Source organism: Colias croceus, chromosome 2, assembly GCF_905220415.1.
Source record: "Colias croceus chromosome 2, ilColCroc2.1".
Lineage (NCBI taxonomy): Eukaryota > Metazoa > Arthropoda > Insecta > Lepidoptera > Pieridae > Colias > Colias croceus.
In genome coordinates this window covers 7,126,769-7,143,300 of record NC_059538.1, presented here as the reverse complement: position 1 = coordinate 7,143,300, position 16,532 = coordinate 7,126,769, and the positions used below count along the sequence as shown (strand labels likewise).

Below are 16,532 nucleotides of genomic sequence, written 5' to 3'. Positions count from 1 at the left end.
TACTGATGGAAAGATATTTGCACATTGTTTTTATCCAAAACTCCCATTCGACTAGTGATAGCCGGTTGATAAACATACAATAGTTATTTTAGCACACTGACAAATAAAAAGAAACACTGTACACTTTATATCTTCTAAATATTTCGTTAAAAACACTTGACGCACTGAGCCCACCAGCTGGTTGGAAAACAAACTGACTCCCGGCGCGCTACGTTTGAAGACAGTGCAGATACTCTATCGCTATCTCAATCTGGCTTATGCTGTTATTGACTAAGAGTAAGTAGATTAGAAAATATGTATTTTGTTCTGTCTCAATATAAGAACTCTATAGGTTTATTGCTCTTAGATATGGGGGATATGGGATAATAGCTTCTTGGTGTAGGTAATCTTGAGGTAATCCAATGTGTAATCTGTCCATCTGTCATCTGTCTAGTGTCAAATGTCAAATCTCGAACTGTTTAATGTCAATTTGTCAGGGCACTGCAGGCACTGTTTCATGTTTGTCAAACTCAAATCTCAATTTTCGCTTTCGAGTTTCGACTTTCGGCTCTGCAGTTGTATGGATATTTTTTCTAAACAGCACTTTTAGAGTAGTTCTAGTGCCTTTTTCCACTTTTGTTTTTGTATTATGCTGTATTAGTACATTTCGCTTTATTTTCAAATTTATTTGCAAAAACCCTACTCTTATTATGGTAGGTAAGTTTATATTTTATTCATAAAGCTCGTACATAAAATTTCAATGAGATTGGATGCCACTTTTGGAATACTAAAAATAAATATGACTACCATTGTAAAAAAAAAGATATTAAACTTATCAATAATTATTACTATAATTTGTTTAGATTGTTTTCAAGTATAATTTGATTTATAGCAAATTATTTTGTATTATTAATTTTTATACATGTACATTTTACACCTACAGGCAAGTTGTGAAAATAATATGTCGGAAAACAGCAAGTTTGCTCTTCCTGTACGCAGTGATGGCGACAACAATGTTTTGTCGATGATCTATATATTCTTCAAAAAGGTAATATTATTAGAAAATGTATACAGCATACCACATTTGTTGTTTCGTTATCTTTATAATTAAAAAATAACATTGAATATCAAGTCTATAAAATATAATGTTAGAAATAAACTTCTCTTATGTTTTCTACATAACACTTGTATTCAATTCATTCAAGGTTCACATTGCCATATAAACACAGTTCAAGTAAGTGGTGAGTCATAGAAGACCTTGAAATGGTTTGAACCAATGCTTGATGCTTATTCATTCTTAAGGAATTCAAACCATTATGATATAATACATATACAATGATAATAATCTTAACTAAACAGTTACAGTTTACATGTTTTTATGATAATTAAAATGATGTTCAAGTAATTTATCACTTTTAGGTGTCAATAGTTGGTGCAGTATACTTAGTTGGTTATATGCAATGGAGTGTTGCTTGGCTGATTGGACCAGTGGTACTTTCCGTCCTTAGGGACCAATGGCGTAGAGAGAATGAGTACAGGCGAAATATAGCTAAAGTTGCAGCTATCTCCTCGGAAAAGGATGTAATTCTTGCAAGACTGGATGATCTACCAGCTTGGGTATATTATATTTATTATATAATTTATATTATAAAGTAATCCATACTAATATTATAAATGCGAAAGTAACTCTGTCTGTCTGTCTGTTACTCAATCATGCCTAAACTACTGAACCAATTTGCATGAAATTTGGTATGGAGATATTTTGAAACTCGAGAAAGGACATAGGCTACCTTTTATTGCGAAATATGTACCACGGGCGAAGCCGGGGCGGACCACTAGTAACTTATGAAGTAGCCTAGGAATAATTTCTATCCTATTTTGTTTGCTATTCAATTGATACACAAGAAATCAAACAATTTTATTTAAAAACTTAATGTATGCTCTTTAATATTTGATCAGCCCATAATAATTTAATATTTAACGCAATCATGTTACGATTTGGGGACCTTTAAGAAAAGAGCGTACACCTGCCTTAAAGACCGGCAACACTCGCCATACCCCTGGTATTGTGGGTGCAAGTGGTCGACGATGATCACTTAACATCAGGTGACTCATCTGCTCGTTTGCCTGGTTTTAACATTAAAAAAAAATTACCAAAATGAACACTGATCTGTTAATGGCATCTATTTTTTAATTTTCAGGTATTCTTCCCCGATATAGAACGGGCTGAATGGTTAAACAGGGTTTGTAATTAGTATAAATAAAACAAACAGTATTCTAAAATTATAATAATGTTATTTTTCAAATTTCCATGTCTATTATAGATCTTGCTTCAAGTATGGCCGAATGTAAACCACTATGCAAGAACCTTACTTAAAGAATCTATTGAACCAGCTGTGGCTGAGAGTTTAAAGAATTATAAATTGAATGGGTTTAAGTTTGAACGCATGATCCTTGGGACCATTGTAAGTATTTTATTTGTACTTTATTTATTTAGTTAATTGATTATTATGTATAGCTATAGTTGCTTTCTGATAACTGTTGCCAAGTTCCCTTATTAACCTTAATTAGTAAGATAATTATTATTAAGCATGATAATAGTCAATTGAATTGGAATAAACATATTTGAGACAATCTTTACTATTTACAGGCACCAAGAGTTGGCGGCGTTAAGGTATATGATAAGAATCTTTCGAGAAATGAAATCATTATGGATGTTGACTTGTTGTAAGTTTAATCTCTTATGTACTTTATGAATAATGAGGTAAAGTCACGGTGGTGATAACGGTTTCTAGTTTATTCCATGCTAATATGTAACTATTCCATACTAATATCAAAGGAAGTGGTAAATGATAACGAATTTCGATTTATTTTTTCCTGCATGATTATTATAATTAATTCAAACTTTAATATGACAAACACAAAAATATGTATTTATATATATTTTTATTAATATAATTCAGCGCCCAAATTAAAATTTTAAACGCGATTTACGACTTATTACTTATATCATTCAACCCGAGCACTTTGCAGAGAGCATGGTTGCAGCGTTGCATTAATTCCTAACTGCATAATACTCGCGACTCGCGTAAAATCAATCACAGGTGTATACCTACTATAATTTTTATTTTTGTTATGCTTAACTATCAAATCTTATTCTACTATCTAATTGTATTGTTCGGACAATATTATTTTATAACTAGCTTCCGCCCGCGACTCCGTCCGCGCGGAAAAATTAAGATTATTTTTTTTTCTAAGTATTTTTCCGGGATAAAAAGTAACCTATTTTATGCCCAGGATAATAAGGTATAATTATACCAAGTTTCATCGAAATCTAACCGTTAGTTTTCACGTGATGCCTTCACATACAGACAGACAGACAGACAAAAAATTTTTTAATCAAATATTTGGGTTTGGTATCGATCCAGGAACACCCCCTGCTATTTATTTTTTCAATATTTTCAATGTACAGAATTGACCCTTCTACAGATTTATTATATGTATAGATTCCAGGAAAAGTAAATGGAAAAAAGAGAATACTACAATCAATGTTATCATGATTGTAAAGGTTTATTTTTTGTTTATAGTTATGCGGGTGATTGCGACATCTCGTTCGTCCTTCAGCGTATTAGAGGTGGAATTAAAGATCTGCAGGTAATGTAATGAGCAAAGAAATATCTGTACTGAAAATTTACGAATTGTTTGTTTATACGCGTTAATCTCAACTGCTAGTTGGATTAAAAACATTGTTTGATAGTCTAATGTTGGTACAAGGTATAGTAATAGTCTTCAAATTGAATGGCGCTTTTAGATCTCAGCTCTTTCTATGATTTAATGCATTCAAAAAATTTTTATTAATTAATATTTATATACATATGTCGTGGTCATATCGTAGATTTGATCATTTCATGATATGAGTGGCCATTTCACGAAATGGTCGCATATCGTGAAATGGCCAACATAGTTTGATCAGATTGTTAAATCGTCAACGTTAAACGATTTGGTCATCCACATTTGGCCAGATCGTATAAAATATAAAGAGTCCATAAAATATTAAAAGATTTCAGAATAACTATATTCTAAAAACTTGTTTAATGTCATACAAGTTAGTGCCGCGGCAGCGGCCGGCGAATGCCAGAAGCGAATCGTTTTTGCAATAGAAAACAGTTAGGTTAGGTTAGGTTAGACTTTGATAAACAACGCACGAGCCGAGCGAGCAAAGCGAGCGTGCCGCGGCAGCGGCCGGCGAGTGCCAGAAGCGGATCGCTTTTTAAAAAACAAACAATTAAATAATAATATAGTAGTAGTTTCTTAAATTATTTTATTTAAGTCGCATTTTTTCTTAAATACATATAAGATATCTACATTTTCCATAGTACTCGTACCTCTTCGTCGTAAATTATTTGCTATGACTTTCTTCATAATATTGTTATTAAACGAATTATGAAGTTTTTAACTGCGAATAATTTAATTTTCGCCAGCGGCCGCCATCTTATCACATAAAAACAGAGCTTGCAGCGCCTCTACCAACGATTAATGTAACTATTTTACGATATGATCAAATAATTTTGATCATTTCATGAAGAAACCGTGCGTTAATTGGCCATATCGTGAAACGATTTCTTATCATTGATCTGCCCAAACCACATCATGATGTGGCCAAACTAAATTGGCCATTTCACGATATGCGACCATTTCGTGAAATGGCCACTCATATCATGAAATGATCAAATCTACGATATGACCACGACACATACATATTCGCCTCGTCTTTTTGTTTTTAAAAATTTATCAGTTATTAAAACTTTCATTCTTGAGTTATGCGCCTATCAATTCGTTACTAGTTTATTTTTGTTTACATAATATAATAGATATCTATCTTGTTTTTTTAATAATAAATCAATTGAATTTAAGCTTCACGGAATGGCGCGTGTTGTTATGAAGCCTCTCATTTCCAAGATGCCCTTGGTTGGTGGCCTTCAGATATTCTTCCTCAATAATCCGTCTATTGACTTCAACCTTGTTGGAGCCGCCGATGTTTTGGACATGCCAGGGTTTAGGTAATAAAAATAATGATTACATTCAAGAATTTTATGACTGATATAAATACCTAATAAAATTTGGGAACAGTTTAAAATTTTTCCAAAATTGTAATTTGAGTAACGATTTTTCATTTCGGTTTAGAGTTTAGACCACATAGATCAAAGTTATATAAATGAGCATTGATCAATTTTATGCAATTTTTGACGCAAACTTGTTGAACTGTTTTAATATAACCAATTTTAAAACATAACAGTGACATCCTGCGTCGTTGTATTGTGGAACAAATCGCGAAGATGATGGTGCTACCTAACAAACTGCCGATAAAGCTCAGTGATGAAATACCCACTGTCGACTTGAGGATGCCTGAACCTGAGGTACATATTATTTTGAAGTAAAACATAATATTATGAATTCTTATTAGAATTGTAAACATTCAGATAACTAGATATTTTGGAATGCCGCCTTTATTTTTTTTATATTCTTTAAATACTTGTATACTTGTAACTAGTTTAAGACATAAGTTATCATTATCAATGAATGAATGTTTCATAAATGCTTGTAACGTTGAATCACATTGGTAAAAGTTTCATTTTATTTCAGGGTGTTCTTCGAATTCATTTAGTTCAAGCTCAGAATCTCATGAAAAAAGATGTATCTATGATAGGTAAGGTGTTCCTGGATCATGTTTATGAATGTTTGCCTTTATTTTTCATGTCAAACTTTACAATTATTACTTACTATGAAGTTATTTATCACACCTAAGAAATTCCATAATGGAGAAGGGCTATACATTTTTTTGAAAGCTCAGTGCTAATTTATTCAGTCAGAATGAACAAGGGCAAGTTAATATAATCAAAAAATCACTTAAAATTTATTTGACATTGACAGGGAAGGGTAAGTCTGACCCGTACGCCATCATAACGGTGGGCGCCCAGCAGTGGAAAACAAAACATATTGATAATGATGTTAACCCTCGCTGGGACTACTGGTGTGAGGTAAGTTATTAGATTATTCTAGTATGAAACTTCTTATATTTTGCACTGGTAATGGGTAGTGCACTTTACATAATAACATTAATTATTTTCTTACCATATTAATAAATAGGAATGCATTGGAAAATTCTTTCAAAATTGTAGATCATAGAATTATCTTTTCTTATTTCTTCATTGTGTAGGTGAGTAAGTTGTTCCAAGGGTTCAGGATTTTTATTTTATATTCAAGTAATGATTTCCATCAGTAATTCTCAATATGACGAGAGTCTGATACTAAAAAGTATTTTTATTTTATTGTGATTAATATTATAGTGTTTCGAAATGCTTCGTGCTAACATTTATTAATATTTCCTTGTTCTATAGCATGCGCGCCTGTAGTTTTATTAGTTTTGCATTATATGCACGTAGACGTATTTTAATTATTTAATATAATGAAAGAAAAGAGTTTGACATGTAATACTATTTTTGAAGGAAACCGATTTAATTCGGTTTAACAATAAAAAAATATAATTATTGGTTATAAACTATCTTTTCGTAATATATTTTCTAAACATTCTTCTGATATATATTTGAATTATAGGTTTCAAAATTAAAATATCTGCACATTTGCTTTTCTTTAAATTTTTTCTGGCATGCACACTTAGCTGTTTCATTTCAAAGGCAAAGCATGAAGTATAATTAAAGGCATAATGGCGATTGCTTTTACATACACGACGCCTCTATCCTCTATATTTCGTTCAATTGGTTTTTAAATATCTTATTATCCACTCTTTAACTGACGACCATAAATTTCAAAATAACGGCACATTAAATGTGAATGAATCAGTGGCATCCTTACAAATTCGAATTCGTCAATATGATTTTGTTCTCATATGTAAAGGCTCGTGTAATGCAATCGTTGGGCCAAGCGTTGGAAATAGAAGTGTTCGACAAGGACGATAGCAACGATGATGACAAACTGGGCAGGTGAGTGGCGGTGGCGGTACGAGCTAGCGCATGGTCGCACCGGGGCTTGTAGTGGGCGCTGGATGTTACACGCTAGTTAATCGCTTTATGTAAGGAAAAAGATGTTGTTTGTTTTTATCATAAAGTAAAAAACTGTCACATGGTTATTCGGAGGCTCTTTCATTCTTTAGTAGGTATTGTGTGATTATTATTTGTCTCGATACACAATCTCTTTTTTCTTACACGCCTTAGCTTTTTGTTTTAAGAAATATTAGGAGCAAATATCAAGCTTTTATTGAAATATTATTTCTTAAAACAGACTTAAATTAATGCAACGCTTCAAAGGCTATATGTTTTCTATATATATTTTTTTTTTTGGTAGACTTGTACAGGTGAGATTTTCTATTTTATTTGATTCGAATATTATTAATTCGATTTAAATGTTTTTAATCTCCTCTTTTAGAATAGCCCGTTCAGTAATTAATTTCAACATTAGTTGTTAACATATTTACATAGACATAAATAAAATTCAATGATTTTCCTATTAAAAATATCTAAAAGGGTGGATGTCGGGGCCTGTTAATAATTTCATATTGTGGTTTGTCCTAAGGCGATTATAAGCTCAAGAAAGAGCCAGGTGCTGCAGTGCGAGTTGTGGGACTGGGACCCGGGGATGGGCATTCAGAACGATGATTACCTCGGCAGGTCCGTTACGAATTTAGCGACGACCCTTTTGTTTTGTTTTGCGTGGTTATTTTAAAAATCTTAGCACCTCGGTCGCAAGTAATAAATATGCCATTATTTTTTGTCATATTATTCTTGTAAGTGTAGGTACGTCGTATACATTAATATCCATAGATAATGATTTATATTAAATCAAAACTTCGATTGCAGGTGCTAAGATGGTTTTTCACAAACCGTATTAGTTTTGCGTTGCAATTACGTGTGATGATTTTTTGCATTATTTACAAATTTATTAGAATGGGTGGCAACATAACGTGTGCTATAGGGACTAATTATTAATTTTTTTATTTACTAATATGTGTTTATGTGTACAACACACTTTCATTTCGCTTATGTATGTACGTATATTATGTGACTGATGACAGTCAATCCTGAGAGACAGCGCGACGCGCGCTACAATTCAGCTTTTCGACTGGGATCGCGCTGGGAAGGACGAAAGCCTCGGCAGGTCGGTCGCTGCCCAACACAGCGTATACTATCCACAACTGTCTTAATATCACAGTATACTTTGGCTATATTACGACATTTATTTCATGGAATGTTATTTCATAATTAGTAACACTGGAGTTTTAAAAGGAATGGCACGAAAAAGATTGTGTAGTTGTTTAAACAATTGTTAGTATTGTAAGGTTACGACTGATATAATACTGATCACAATGTAGAAATAAAGTATTGGTACCCAATTTGGAAAGTTTATGCACGTAGCTCAAAATCACATAGATCAGAAATATTATGTTTTTAATATTCGCTCCAAGAACTATATTGCATTTTAATAATATAATTTATCTAATTGAATTATAAAATGGTTACAGTGAAGTATGCTTAAGGACTGCAATTGGTAATAAGTAGAACATATATTTTCAATTAATTAGCAAGGCACTTAGTACCCGAAACAATAGCATCTTCTAAAGAAATCCAACGAGATACAGTATCTTCGTACATGTACTCATTTCCACTAATTACTGCTAACACGTTTTCCACACTGCTCCGCCTACTAATCACTAACACTGTGCTAATAAGTTTTAATGTACAGCAGCTTGGAGTGTTCTTTAACATTTTTAATAAATACATTAAGTTCTATTTAATATTAAAGTATTCGAAGAAGTATAATGCGAAATATTTTACAGGTGTTCCTTGGATATCTCGCAAGTAGTTCGCGCTGGTCGCCTTGATACAGTAAGCAAAGATTGAAACCTTTTTTATAATATTTTTTCTGTGTATGTATTATAAAATGTGAACTTTTATTCTAAATTATATTTTAGTGGCAAACACTGCAACAAGCAAAGCATGGCAAGGTCCTGCTGCGTCTATCGTGGCACCGCCTTTCAACAAATTTCTCGGATCTGCGTAATGTAAGAAAATTATTTAAATTTAATTATGTATTGATAATTACATAATAAACCCATTTTTTACTATTTTTGATTTCGAATTTTATTCTTCATTATATCTATCTATCCTGTTCTAATTTTCATTATATTATTATAAATTGTGTGTTATTTCCCAGGCTCTTACGGAAGCTCAATTGATAAAGAATGCTGAGCTAAGTAGTGCGGTTCTGTCCGTATACATCGACTCATGCAAACATCTACCTGTGAGTTATGAATTTTATTATTATTGAATTTACTACAAAATTAAGAATTAATAGTAATTGAATCAATTAATTACAATAAATTGTTAAAGATCATTCTGTACTTAGTCACAATAATATAATAGTTTCTATTACATGGAATTCGGTATGTTATTATTTCTATGACTAATTTAATCTCTAATTAAATATAGCAGATATATAATATGTATACTTACTTATATATATTTTTTTTCATTTTAGAATGCTCGAGCTACGTCTAAACCCGATCCATATCTGCAACTGACCGTCGGTAAGAAGACAGAGAACACAGCGGTTCAGATGAGAACCGACAGTCCCGTGTACGAGATCGGGCACTCCTTCCTCGTGCAACATCCTGAAGTTGATATACTTGAAATAAAGGTATATTTGGATTTTCGAAACATTTGTTCATACTTAATTGAGTTGTTTTTGTGTGTTTAATTTATTTTTCAGTAGTTAATTACAGAAATTATCTAATTTTTAATCATAGAAACAATTCAATGTTTTACCCAAACGTAAACCAATGTCAGGCTAAAACACTATTTCGCAACATTTTAGGATGAAAAGGATTTAGACCAATCTGTACAAATAAATGAGATAAATTTTAAATTTTTTCTATTTCTACAGGTTGTAGACCAGAAGACAGGCAGTTCACTGGGACAGCTTACTTATGGAATAGCGGCCTTACTGAAACAAAAAGATCTCACCATGTTGACGCAGCCCATTAACTTGCAGAAATCTGGACCAGAATCAAAAGTACTTTTGGCGCTTCAATTAAAGGTATTATTATTTTACACTTTCTTATTGGATAACAAAAACGATTTATACTAATGTATATTGGGTTAAATATAGATATGTATATATGGGCAGAGATGTAAAAACTATACTCGAATGGTTTTGTTTGCACTGCGAAATACATATCATCTAATCTTATTGAATCATTCATAATTATAACTTACATGACTTACTCATCCATTTTTTTCTAATATTATTATGTATTATGCTAATTCGAATTTCAAACGATACATTTCTATCTATAGATTCTCAAAGAGGCGCTAAAGGAAGCGGATTATGAAGAAGAAGCTCCATACACGCCAGTACCGGAGCCTGTTCCCGCGCCAACTGCTGACATTATAGATGCCCCAAAACCAGCCAATGGCGATGGTGATTATTCCTTTAAAATTAAAATTACCAACAAGAATTGGAGAAGGTAGTTTTTATTGAAAAATTTTCAGTTTTGTCAACTCTCAAGTCGTTCCTCCACAAATATGACAAAATAAATAATTATTGTAAAAATGTATAACCAAAGTATATAGGAATAAGACATGAGTTTTCAGGAATGCATAAAATTAAAAAGCGTCTGTGTATTTACAGTACCACCTCCAGCACCCGAAATGAAAAATATCGAAGACGGTAAAGATAACAGTTCAGAAAAGTCGATTCCTGTTGAACAAATCACACGAGAAATCGGTAAATAATACCTTAAAAATAAATTAAGATTTTTCTTTTCTTATTTTACATATAGTTATTATAAAAATATTGTTTTTGCAGATATTCCGCAAGAAAGCCAACCTCCAGTGCAACGTGAAACTCCGAAACTTGTCCATAGAACGTCATCATTAACAACGTAAGTTAATAATTAACATCCATATATTTTTAGGATACTTCGTTATTTACGGAAGTGAGTTAATTTTATTTCTAAATTCGTAGATCGGCAGGTGAAGCTGGTTTGGGTCGCATCCTACTGTCCCTTCGTTACAGCATGCAAAATCAGACACTTTATGTTGTCGTGCATAAAATTATGTAAGTTTCTATAGCATTCATTCTTTCTTTTCTCTGATTTATGATCTAAAATGTATAATCAAGAATAAAATAGATGGTATATATTTAAATTATCGAAATTAATTACAGGAACATACCCCTGAAGGACCCAACTAATGTGCCCGACCCATATGTCAAATTGTACTTACTCCCTGGACGCTCCAAGGACTCGAAGCGCAAGACTGTGGTAAGATTTTTATAATACTCGTAATTAAATTCTGTTTATAAGAAATATCCCTTATTCTGATTGAATTTCAATTTCACCATAGAGAAATTTGTTTTATACCCTAAGTTTGTTGTATGTGGCTTATTTACTTGTAAAACACAAACTAGGACTTCTAAATTTCGATCCCCGCATAAAATATAGCAATCTGACGCTGCATTCATAACTCATAAGCCCTTTTACTCATAACATATTTGATAGCATTAATAATTTGGTAATTTGGTTTATCTATGTTATGACGATTCAAAAGTGTTTCTAGAAGAAGTCCAATTATAAAAAAAATATAAGAGTATTGGTTTGAATAAACTTAGTGCAACGCGTTTATCCAATTTTTTATATTATATGCTATTGCTTGGTGTAAAATTAGGTGGTGAAGGACAGCTGCATGCCGGAGTACGACGAGCAATTCGAGTGGGTGATCCCATTGGCCGAGCTGCACTCGCGGCACGTGGAGGTCACCGTCGCCACGCACAAGGGCTTCCTTGGGGGCAGCCCCGTCATTGGACAGGTAATATAAAAGTCAATGCCACTCCTTTTGCCAATCCAAATGTTTAACCTTTGTTCAGACTATTAATAAATAGTTGGTCTATGTGCAGTTGGTACAAAATCGGTAGAGCAGTTCTTTATTTATCACATTTTTTGTTACAAATGAATTCAACAAATGGCGGATCATTTTGTAGATCGGGATTTCGCTGTCAAATTAGCTAGCGATCAATAAAATATTTTTTATTTGAATAAATGAATTTGATGCTCCAATTTTTTGTAACATAAATTATAATTAAATTGATACGTAGCAGAGCACGTACCGGCACGTATTAGTATTCTATATTTATGCAGTGGCCTATCTCTTATGTTACATGTATATAAGAGTTAGAATGCACGTCGACTGCCGAATACTTAATAGTAAATGAATAAGGAAACAGAATAAAATAAAAATTACGTTTGTGTTTTCAATTACCTACAGAATCGCTAACTATTACTTTATCTAGTATTTGATTTGTGTCATTAAATTCTCGATGATTTTTTAGAAATTATTCAACTCCTTTATACCCATTGTGGGATTTTATGTCTCATCTCCATGATCGTCTGTGTCCTTTATGCAAAAATATTCAGATAACTTGTAAAAAATAATGAAGACAACCTCAGTATATCTTTAATATATATAAATCTCGTGTCACAATGTTTGTCCTCAATGGACTTTTAAACCACTTAACCGATTATAATAAAATTCGCACACCATGTGCAGTTCGATCCAACTTGAGAGATAGGATAGTTTATATCTCAAATCGTTTTAGAGAAAGCGGGCGAAGCCGCGGGCGGAAATCTAGTAATATGTATAAGTGTGATTGTTTTTGAAGTCTTATTTGAGAGTGATTTATTAATTAGGTGTATATTATTATTTCAGGTGATAGTACATCTGAACGAGTATGATTTTAGAGAAGCAAAAACTTTATGGTACGACTTGTTGCCAGAAATGACACCCAGAGATTAACTTTTCATGTTGCTTATGAAAAAAAATTATGCATTCTATTCTATTTAATTCTCTTTGCTTATTATAGACTTATAAGTTCTCATTTTTAACATAAGAATATATTTTTGTTTTTGTACTTTTAATATATTTTTATTTCTTTTTTATACTATCATAAAAGATCTATCACTGTTAACGGTCTGGTTCAAGTTTGTTATAAATACCGAAGTATCATTTTAAATATTTTCTAGTCAGATTTTATTAGACTTTGTTATGTATCTCTTGCATTTGAATAACATTATTTTGTTATTATTAACAATTAACAATCTTACAAAATAATCATATTATAGTCATTAAATTTATCAATGTTGTTTATACAACATCATAGACAAATATATTACAAAGAATAATTATGCTTTTAAATTATTTAAAAATGATGTGTCCAAACTTGTGCTCTTATGTGTACGCTTTCTTATGAAATAAAGAATTTACAGAAATATTGTTGTTTTATTTTGGTCAAGTTTATTGCTAAATATTGAATTTGTGTGGGCCCCAAAATACATATTATACCAAGCATTTTGTAGTGAAATTGATCAAATAGTTATGTTATTAATTAAAAAATCAGATTATAACCATGCCATCCATTTTTTTATTTTTATTTGTTGCAATAGCAGCTTCAAAAATACGTATTTGAAAGTTTTCATCTTTCTAATTACAGTTATTGACATACAACCTACTGTCAGCAGTATCACTATTAGTCCCGTAACCCGTTTTACCCCTTTTGGTATGGAACCCTACAAAAAATTGATCCAGTATGTTGAGATGAGATAGTTATTGAGATATTAATCATTTTGTACATTTCTTTGTTCATATAACTGTGTCCATACAATATTGACAATGATTCCTTCTTTTACCTTGGTTTAAAGATATCTCTCATTATTTATAGAAATATGTAGTGTGTATGGCTAACTAAATTGGATAATAACTGCATGCACAATTTCAAGAGTTCAAAGTTATCTGCATCCCTCAGATGCCACAAATGCCAAGGTCAATTTTGAATAGTATCTCTTTTATGGTGATAATTTTATAAAGGTCAACTTATTCTAAATGGAGTCTATGGTTTAAATAAAATAATCCAATATTGTATAAAATAATTCTTACTATTAGTTCATTTAAGATACAATCAGATTTAACCCTTTGAATGGATTGTATTGTTATATATTACAGTCTTTAGCACATTTCACACAAATCCTTCCATCATACACTCAACGCTCTAATGTATTTGGGGTGATTTTTTGAGCAATTATTTTCCCATAACCACCCCGTCCACCATCATAATCCGTTCGATATTCATCACGAACCTGTAATAAATTAATTTAATTAGTTGTAAAAAATAACAAAATATATTAATAAGTGATTAAATATAATATATCATTTGCTATATTTATTAAACACCATTATTACCTGTCCCCCAGTTTTTCCACGCCCATATTGTCTTCCTTCTATAAATCCAGCATCCCAGTCACATCTAATAATTCTATCATCTAATCTAGTTCCATTTATGTACCTAGAAGTATAATGTTTTTGTTTTTATATTACTTTTATTACAATTACTACTATATTTTACTATATTGAATAATTCAGCTTGAAATCATTAATATTCTGAACTGAATGACAGAACAATAGAGCCTTGCCCCCATTAGCTAGGTAAACTACGAAAAAGGGAACATTAAACATTATATACCTCATACAGTTTTCAGCATCTGGTCTTGCATAATATTCAACAAAGCAAAAGCCACAAGGGGTTTTCTTGTATTTGTCTAAGCCCATTATTACTCTACGTAAGTCACCGCATCTAGAAAAAAGTTCATAAATTTGTTCTTCTGTTGTGTAAAAAGATAAGTTTCCAATGTACAATGTGGATGAAGCACGTAGTAGCTTTTCTTGCTCCCCTCTTGAACCCTAGAAAAATATATCAATTTTATGAGGTTCCCACAATAATATTTTCATAGATATTTGTATACATATGTTTAAAAACGAAACCTTAAAATGTTGATCTCGGTATGAACTTATTTCGATGGAAGAGCTCATGGAGTCGTAGGTACGTTTCATTTTGAAATTTAATTAGAAGCACTTCGATATACGAATACCCTTACAAAGTGACTCTTTTTGTTATAAGCACATGAAACTATCACCGAGTTAAAATTTTATTAAATCTGCATCAAAAATAAATAAGGTTACTCAACTCAAATGCTAACGCTACGTTATCCTATCATTATCAATACCAAAATTAACTGTCACTTGTCAGCACTCAGCAGTCAGGGAATTTGACATTACACTGTCATCTGTCATATAAAAAATATTACTATCATTAAAAAAGTGATATGAAAATAAATTTTTAAAGTTTAGAATAGGCACCTTTCATTTTTATTTTTCTATTCTCATTCCGGTCAAACAAGGGTAAATTTTTGGCGGATGAATAGTTGACTTTTCATTGTGGGCGAGCATCAGTGCTGCCATATTAACGCTACTTTAAAAAGTTTGGTTACATGGAAAGCAAGTTCTCGGTTACACTCTGTGGTTACACTCGCAACGCTCTCGAAACACCATATTCGTGGATTGAGGTAAAATTGATTGGATTGTGGATTGTGGTAAAAATATGTAAGACATCGTAATATTGTTAAAGAAACAGTCATTACTGACGTAAAATACTATAAGTTAAAATGATACCTACCTACTGTTCGAAACATAAGGTTGTTTTAAATATAAAATTCACTGACAAGAATTTCAAGTACAGAGAAAAAAAGTAAAAGTTAGAAAATATCGCCAAACATAAATAGGTATAACAACAAATTAGACTTCTCTTAACAAAATATTACTACATCAACTACTTTTAATATTTTATTTTTTAAATTATGGACTTTAACTTTTAAGGGACATGTAAAAGGTAGAAAATGTACAATTTTACGTGGCCTTACCCTAACCTACTATGTCTTCGCTAAGTCCTTTTTGATACGCACATCATACAGAAAGAGCGCGAATTTAAAAATATTCATGGCTTTTTACTTTGAAAATCAAATATTGATAATGAAATACCACCCCTCTAAAGAATGAAGTATTTTCAAATAGTAAGAGTTGGTAACCATAGCTCCAGTGGAAAATAGACCGGGTTATGTTATATCGTTCGGATTCCATAACCGAATTCACAACACATGTTCAAACTGAAACATTTATTTATTCAATTAGACTTCTTCTAGAAGTACCTACTTTTGAATCGTCATTACATTTTTTTTTAAAGTGAAACTTTTATTACATTGTCCCAAACTTTTTGGTCTGTGTAGCGCATGTCGCGTGACGCACGATACGTGTACGATAATTATCGTACACATACGATAATTTTTAGTTAAATGTCTATAGTGTGAAAAAAAGTTTCACTTTTACCGTGGTTTCATAAAACCACACAACATTTTTTACATTTACCACCGATTCGGAAAGCACTATGGAGAAGAACCGGCAAGAAACTCCATAGTTGCTCTTTTAAAATCTTGTCCTTAAACAATATAATTTTACATTACATGTAACCAAGAAGCTTATATCTAATACACTGGAGATTTCGGTATGAACATTGACGTGTAACAAGAAAATATTGCCCAGTTCATGTTTTTTATCACTTTCACACCTAACTTGGTATTGCCACTGTTAATACGAAGT

General features: G+C 31.8%; 2 protein-coding genes across 4 annotated transcripts; one reads left to right on the top strand and one right to left on the bottom strand.

The window, feature by feature from the left end:
- Nucleotides 1-503: 503 nt before the first annotated feature.
- Nucleotides 504-12,862, top strand: LOC123702006 (extended synaptotagmin-2-A). Of its 3 annotated transcripts, none has more exons than XM_045649646.1 (24): nt 504-692; nt 923-1,027; nt 1,399-1,596; nt 2,181-2,222; nt 2,304-2,444; nt 2,630-2,706; nt 3,567-3,633; nt 4,894-5,039; nt 5,276-5,396; nt 5,623-5,686; nt 5,911-6,017; nt 7,570-7,664; nt 8,831-8,879; nt 8,966-9,055; nt 9,208-9,294; nt 9,532-9,690; nt 9,937-10,089; nt 10,350-10,473; nt 10,684-10,779; nt 10,861-10,936; nt 11,020-11,112; nt 11,221-11,317; nt 11,721-11,861; nt 12,759-12,862. In XM_045649646.1, exons 1-24 carry the CDS (start codon nt 690-692, stop codon nt 12,843-12,845), a joined length of 2,418 nt encoding a protein of 805 aa, XP_045505602.1. In that variant the 5' UTR covers nt 504-689; the 3' UTR covers nt 12,846-12,862. The 3 variants fall into 3 exon arrangements, with proteins under 3 accessions (XP_045505602.1, XP_045505618.1, XP_045505611.1); XM_045649662.1 differs by having other exon boundaries at nt 504-696; XM_045649655.1 differs by lacking the exon at nt 7,570-7,664 and adding an exon at nt 6,895-6,980 and having other exon boundaries at nt 505-692.
- Nucleotides 12,863-13,960: 1,098 nt separating this feature from the next.
- On the bottom strand, nt 13,961-15,117 carry LOC123702242 (nuclear cap-binding protein subunit 2). Its single transcript, XM_045649939.1, has 4 exons — nt 14,865-15,117; nt 14,566-14,783; nt 14,286-14,388; nt 13,961-14,182 (listed from the first exon to the last, which is right to left on the bottom strand). The coding sequence occupies exons 1-4, from the start codon at nt 14,931-14,933 to the stop codon at nt 14,087-14,089; spliced, it is 486 nt and encodes a 161-aa protein (XP_045505895.1). The 5' UTR covers nt 14,934-15,117; the 3' UTR covers nt 13,961-14,086.
- Between the last annotated feature and the right edge of the window lie 1,415 nt (nt 15,118-16,532).

Coding starts and splice junctions, on each gene's coding strand:
- LOC123702006 (XM_045649646.1), top strand. Junction 2,445..2,629: donor GCATGATCCTTGGGACCATT/GTAAGTATTTTA, acceptor TACTATTTACAG/GCACCAAGAGTTGGCGGCGT. Junction 6,018..7,569: donor GCTGGGACTACTGGTGTGAG/GTAAGTTATTAG, acceptor GTTTGTCCTAAG/GCGATTATAAGCTCAAGAAA.
- LOC123702242 (XM_045649939.1), bottom strand. CDS start 14,933: ATGAAACGTACCTACGACTCCATGAGCTCTTCCATCGAAATAAGTTCA. Junction 14,784..14,864: donor ACCGAGATCAACATTTTAAG/GTTTCGTTTTTA, acceptor ATATTTTTCTAG/GGTTCAAGAGGGGAGCAAGA. Junction 14,183..14,285: donor GTGGAAAAACTGGGGGACAG/GTAATAATGGTG, acceptor AATTTATTACAG/GTTCGTGATGAATATCGAAC.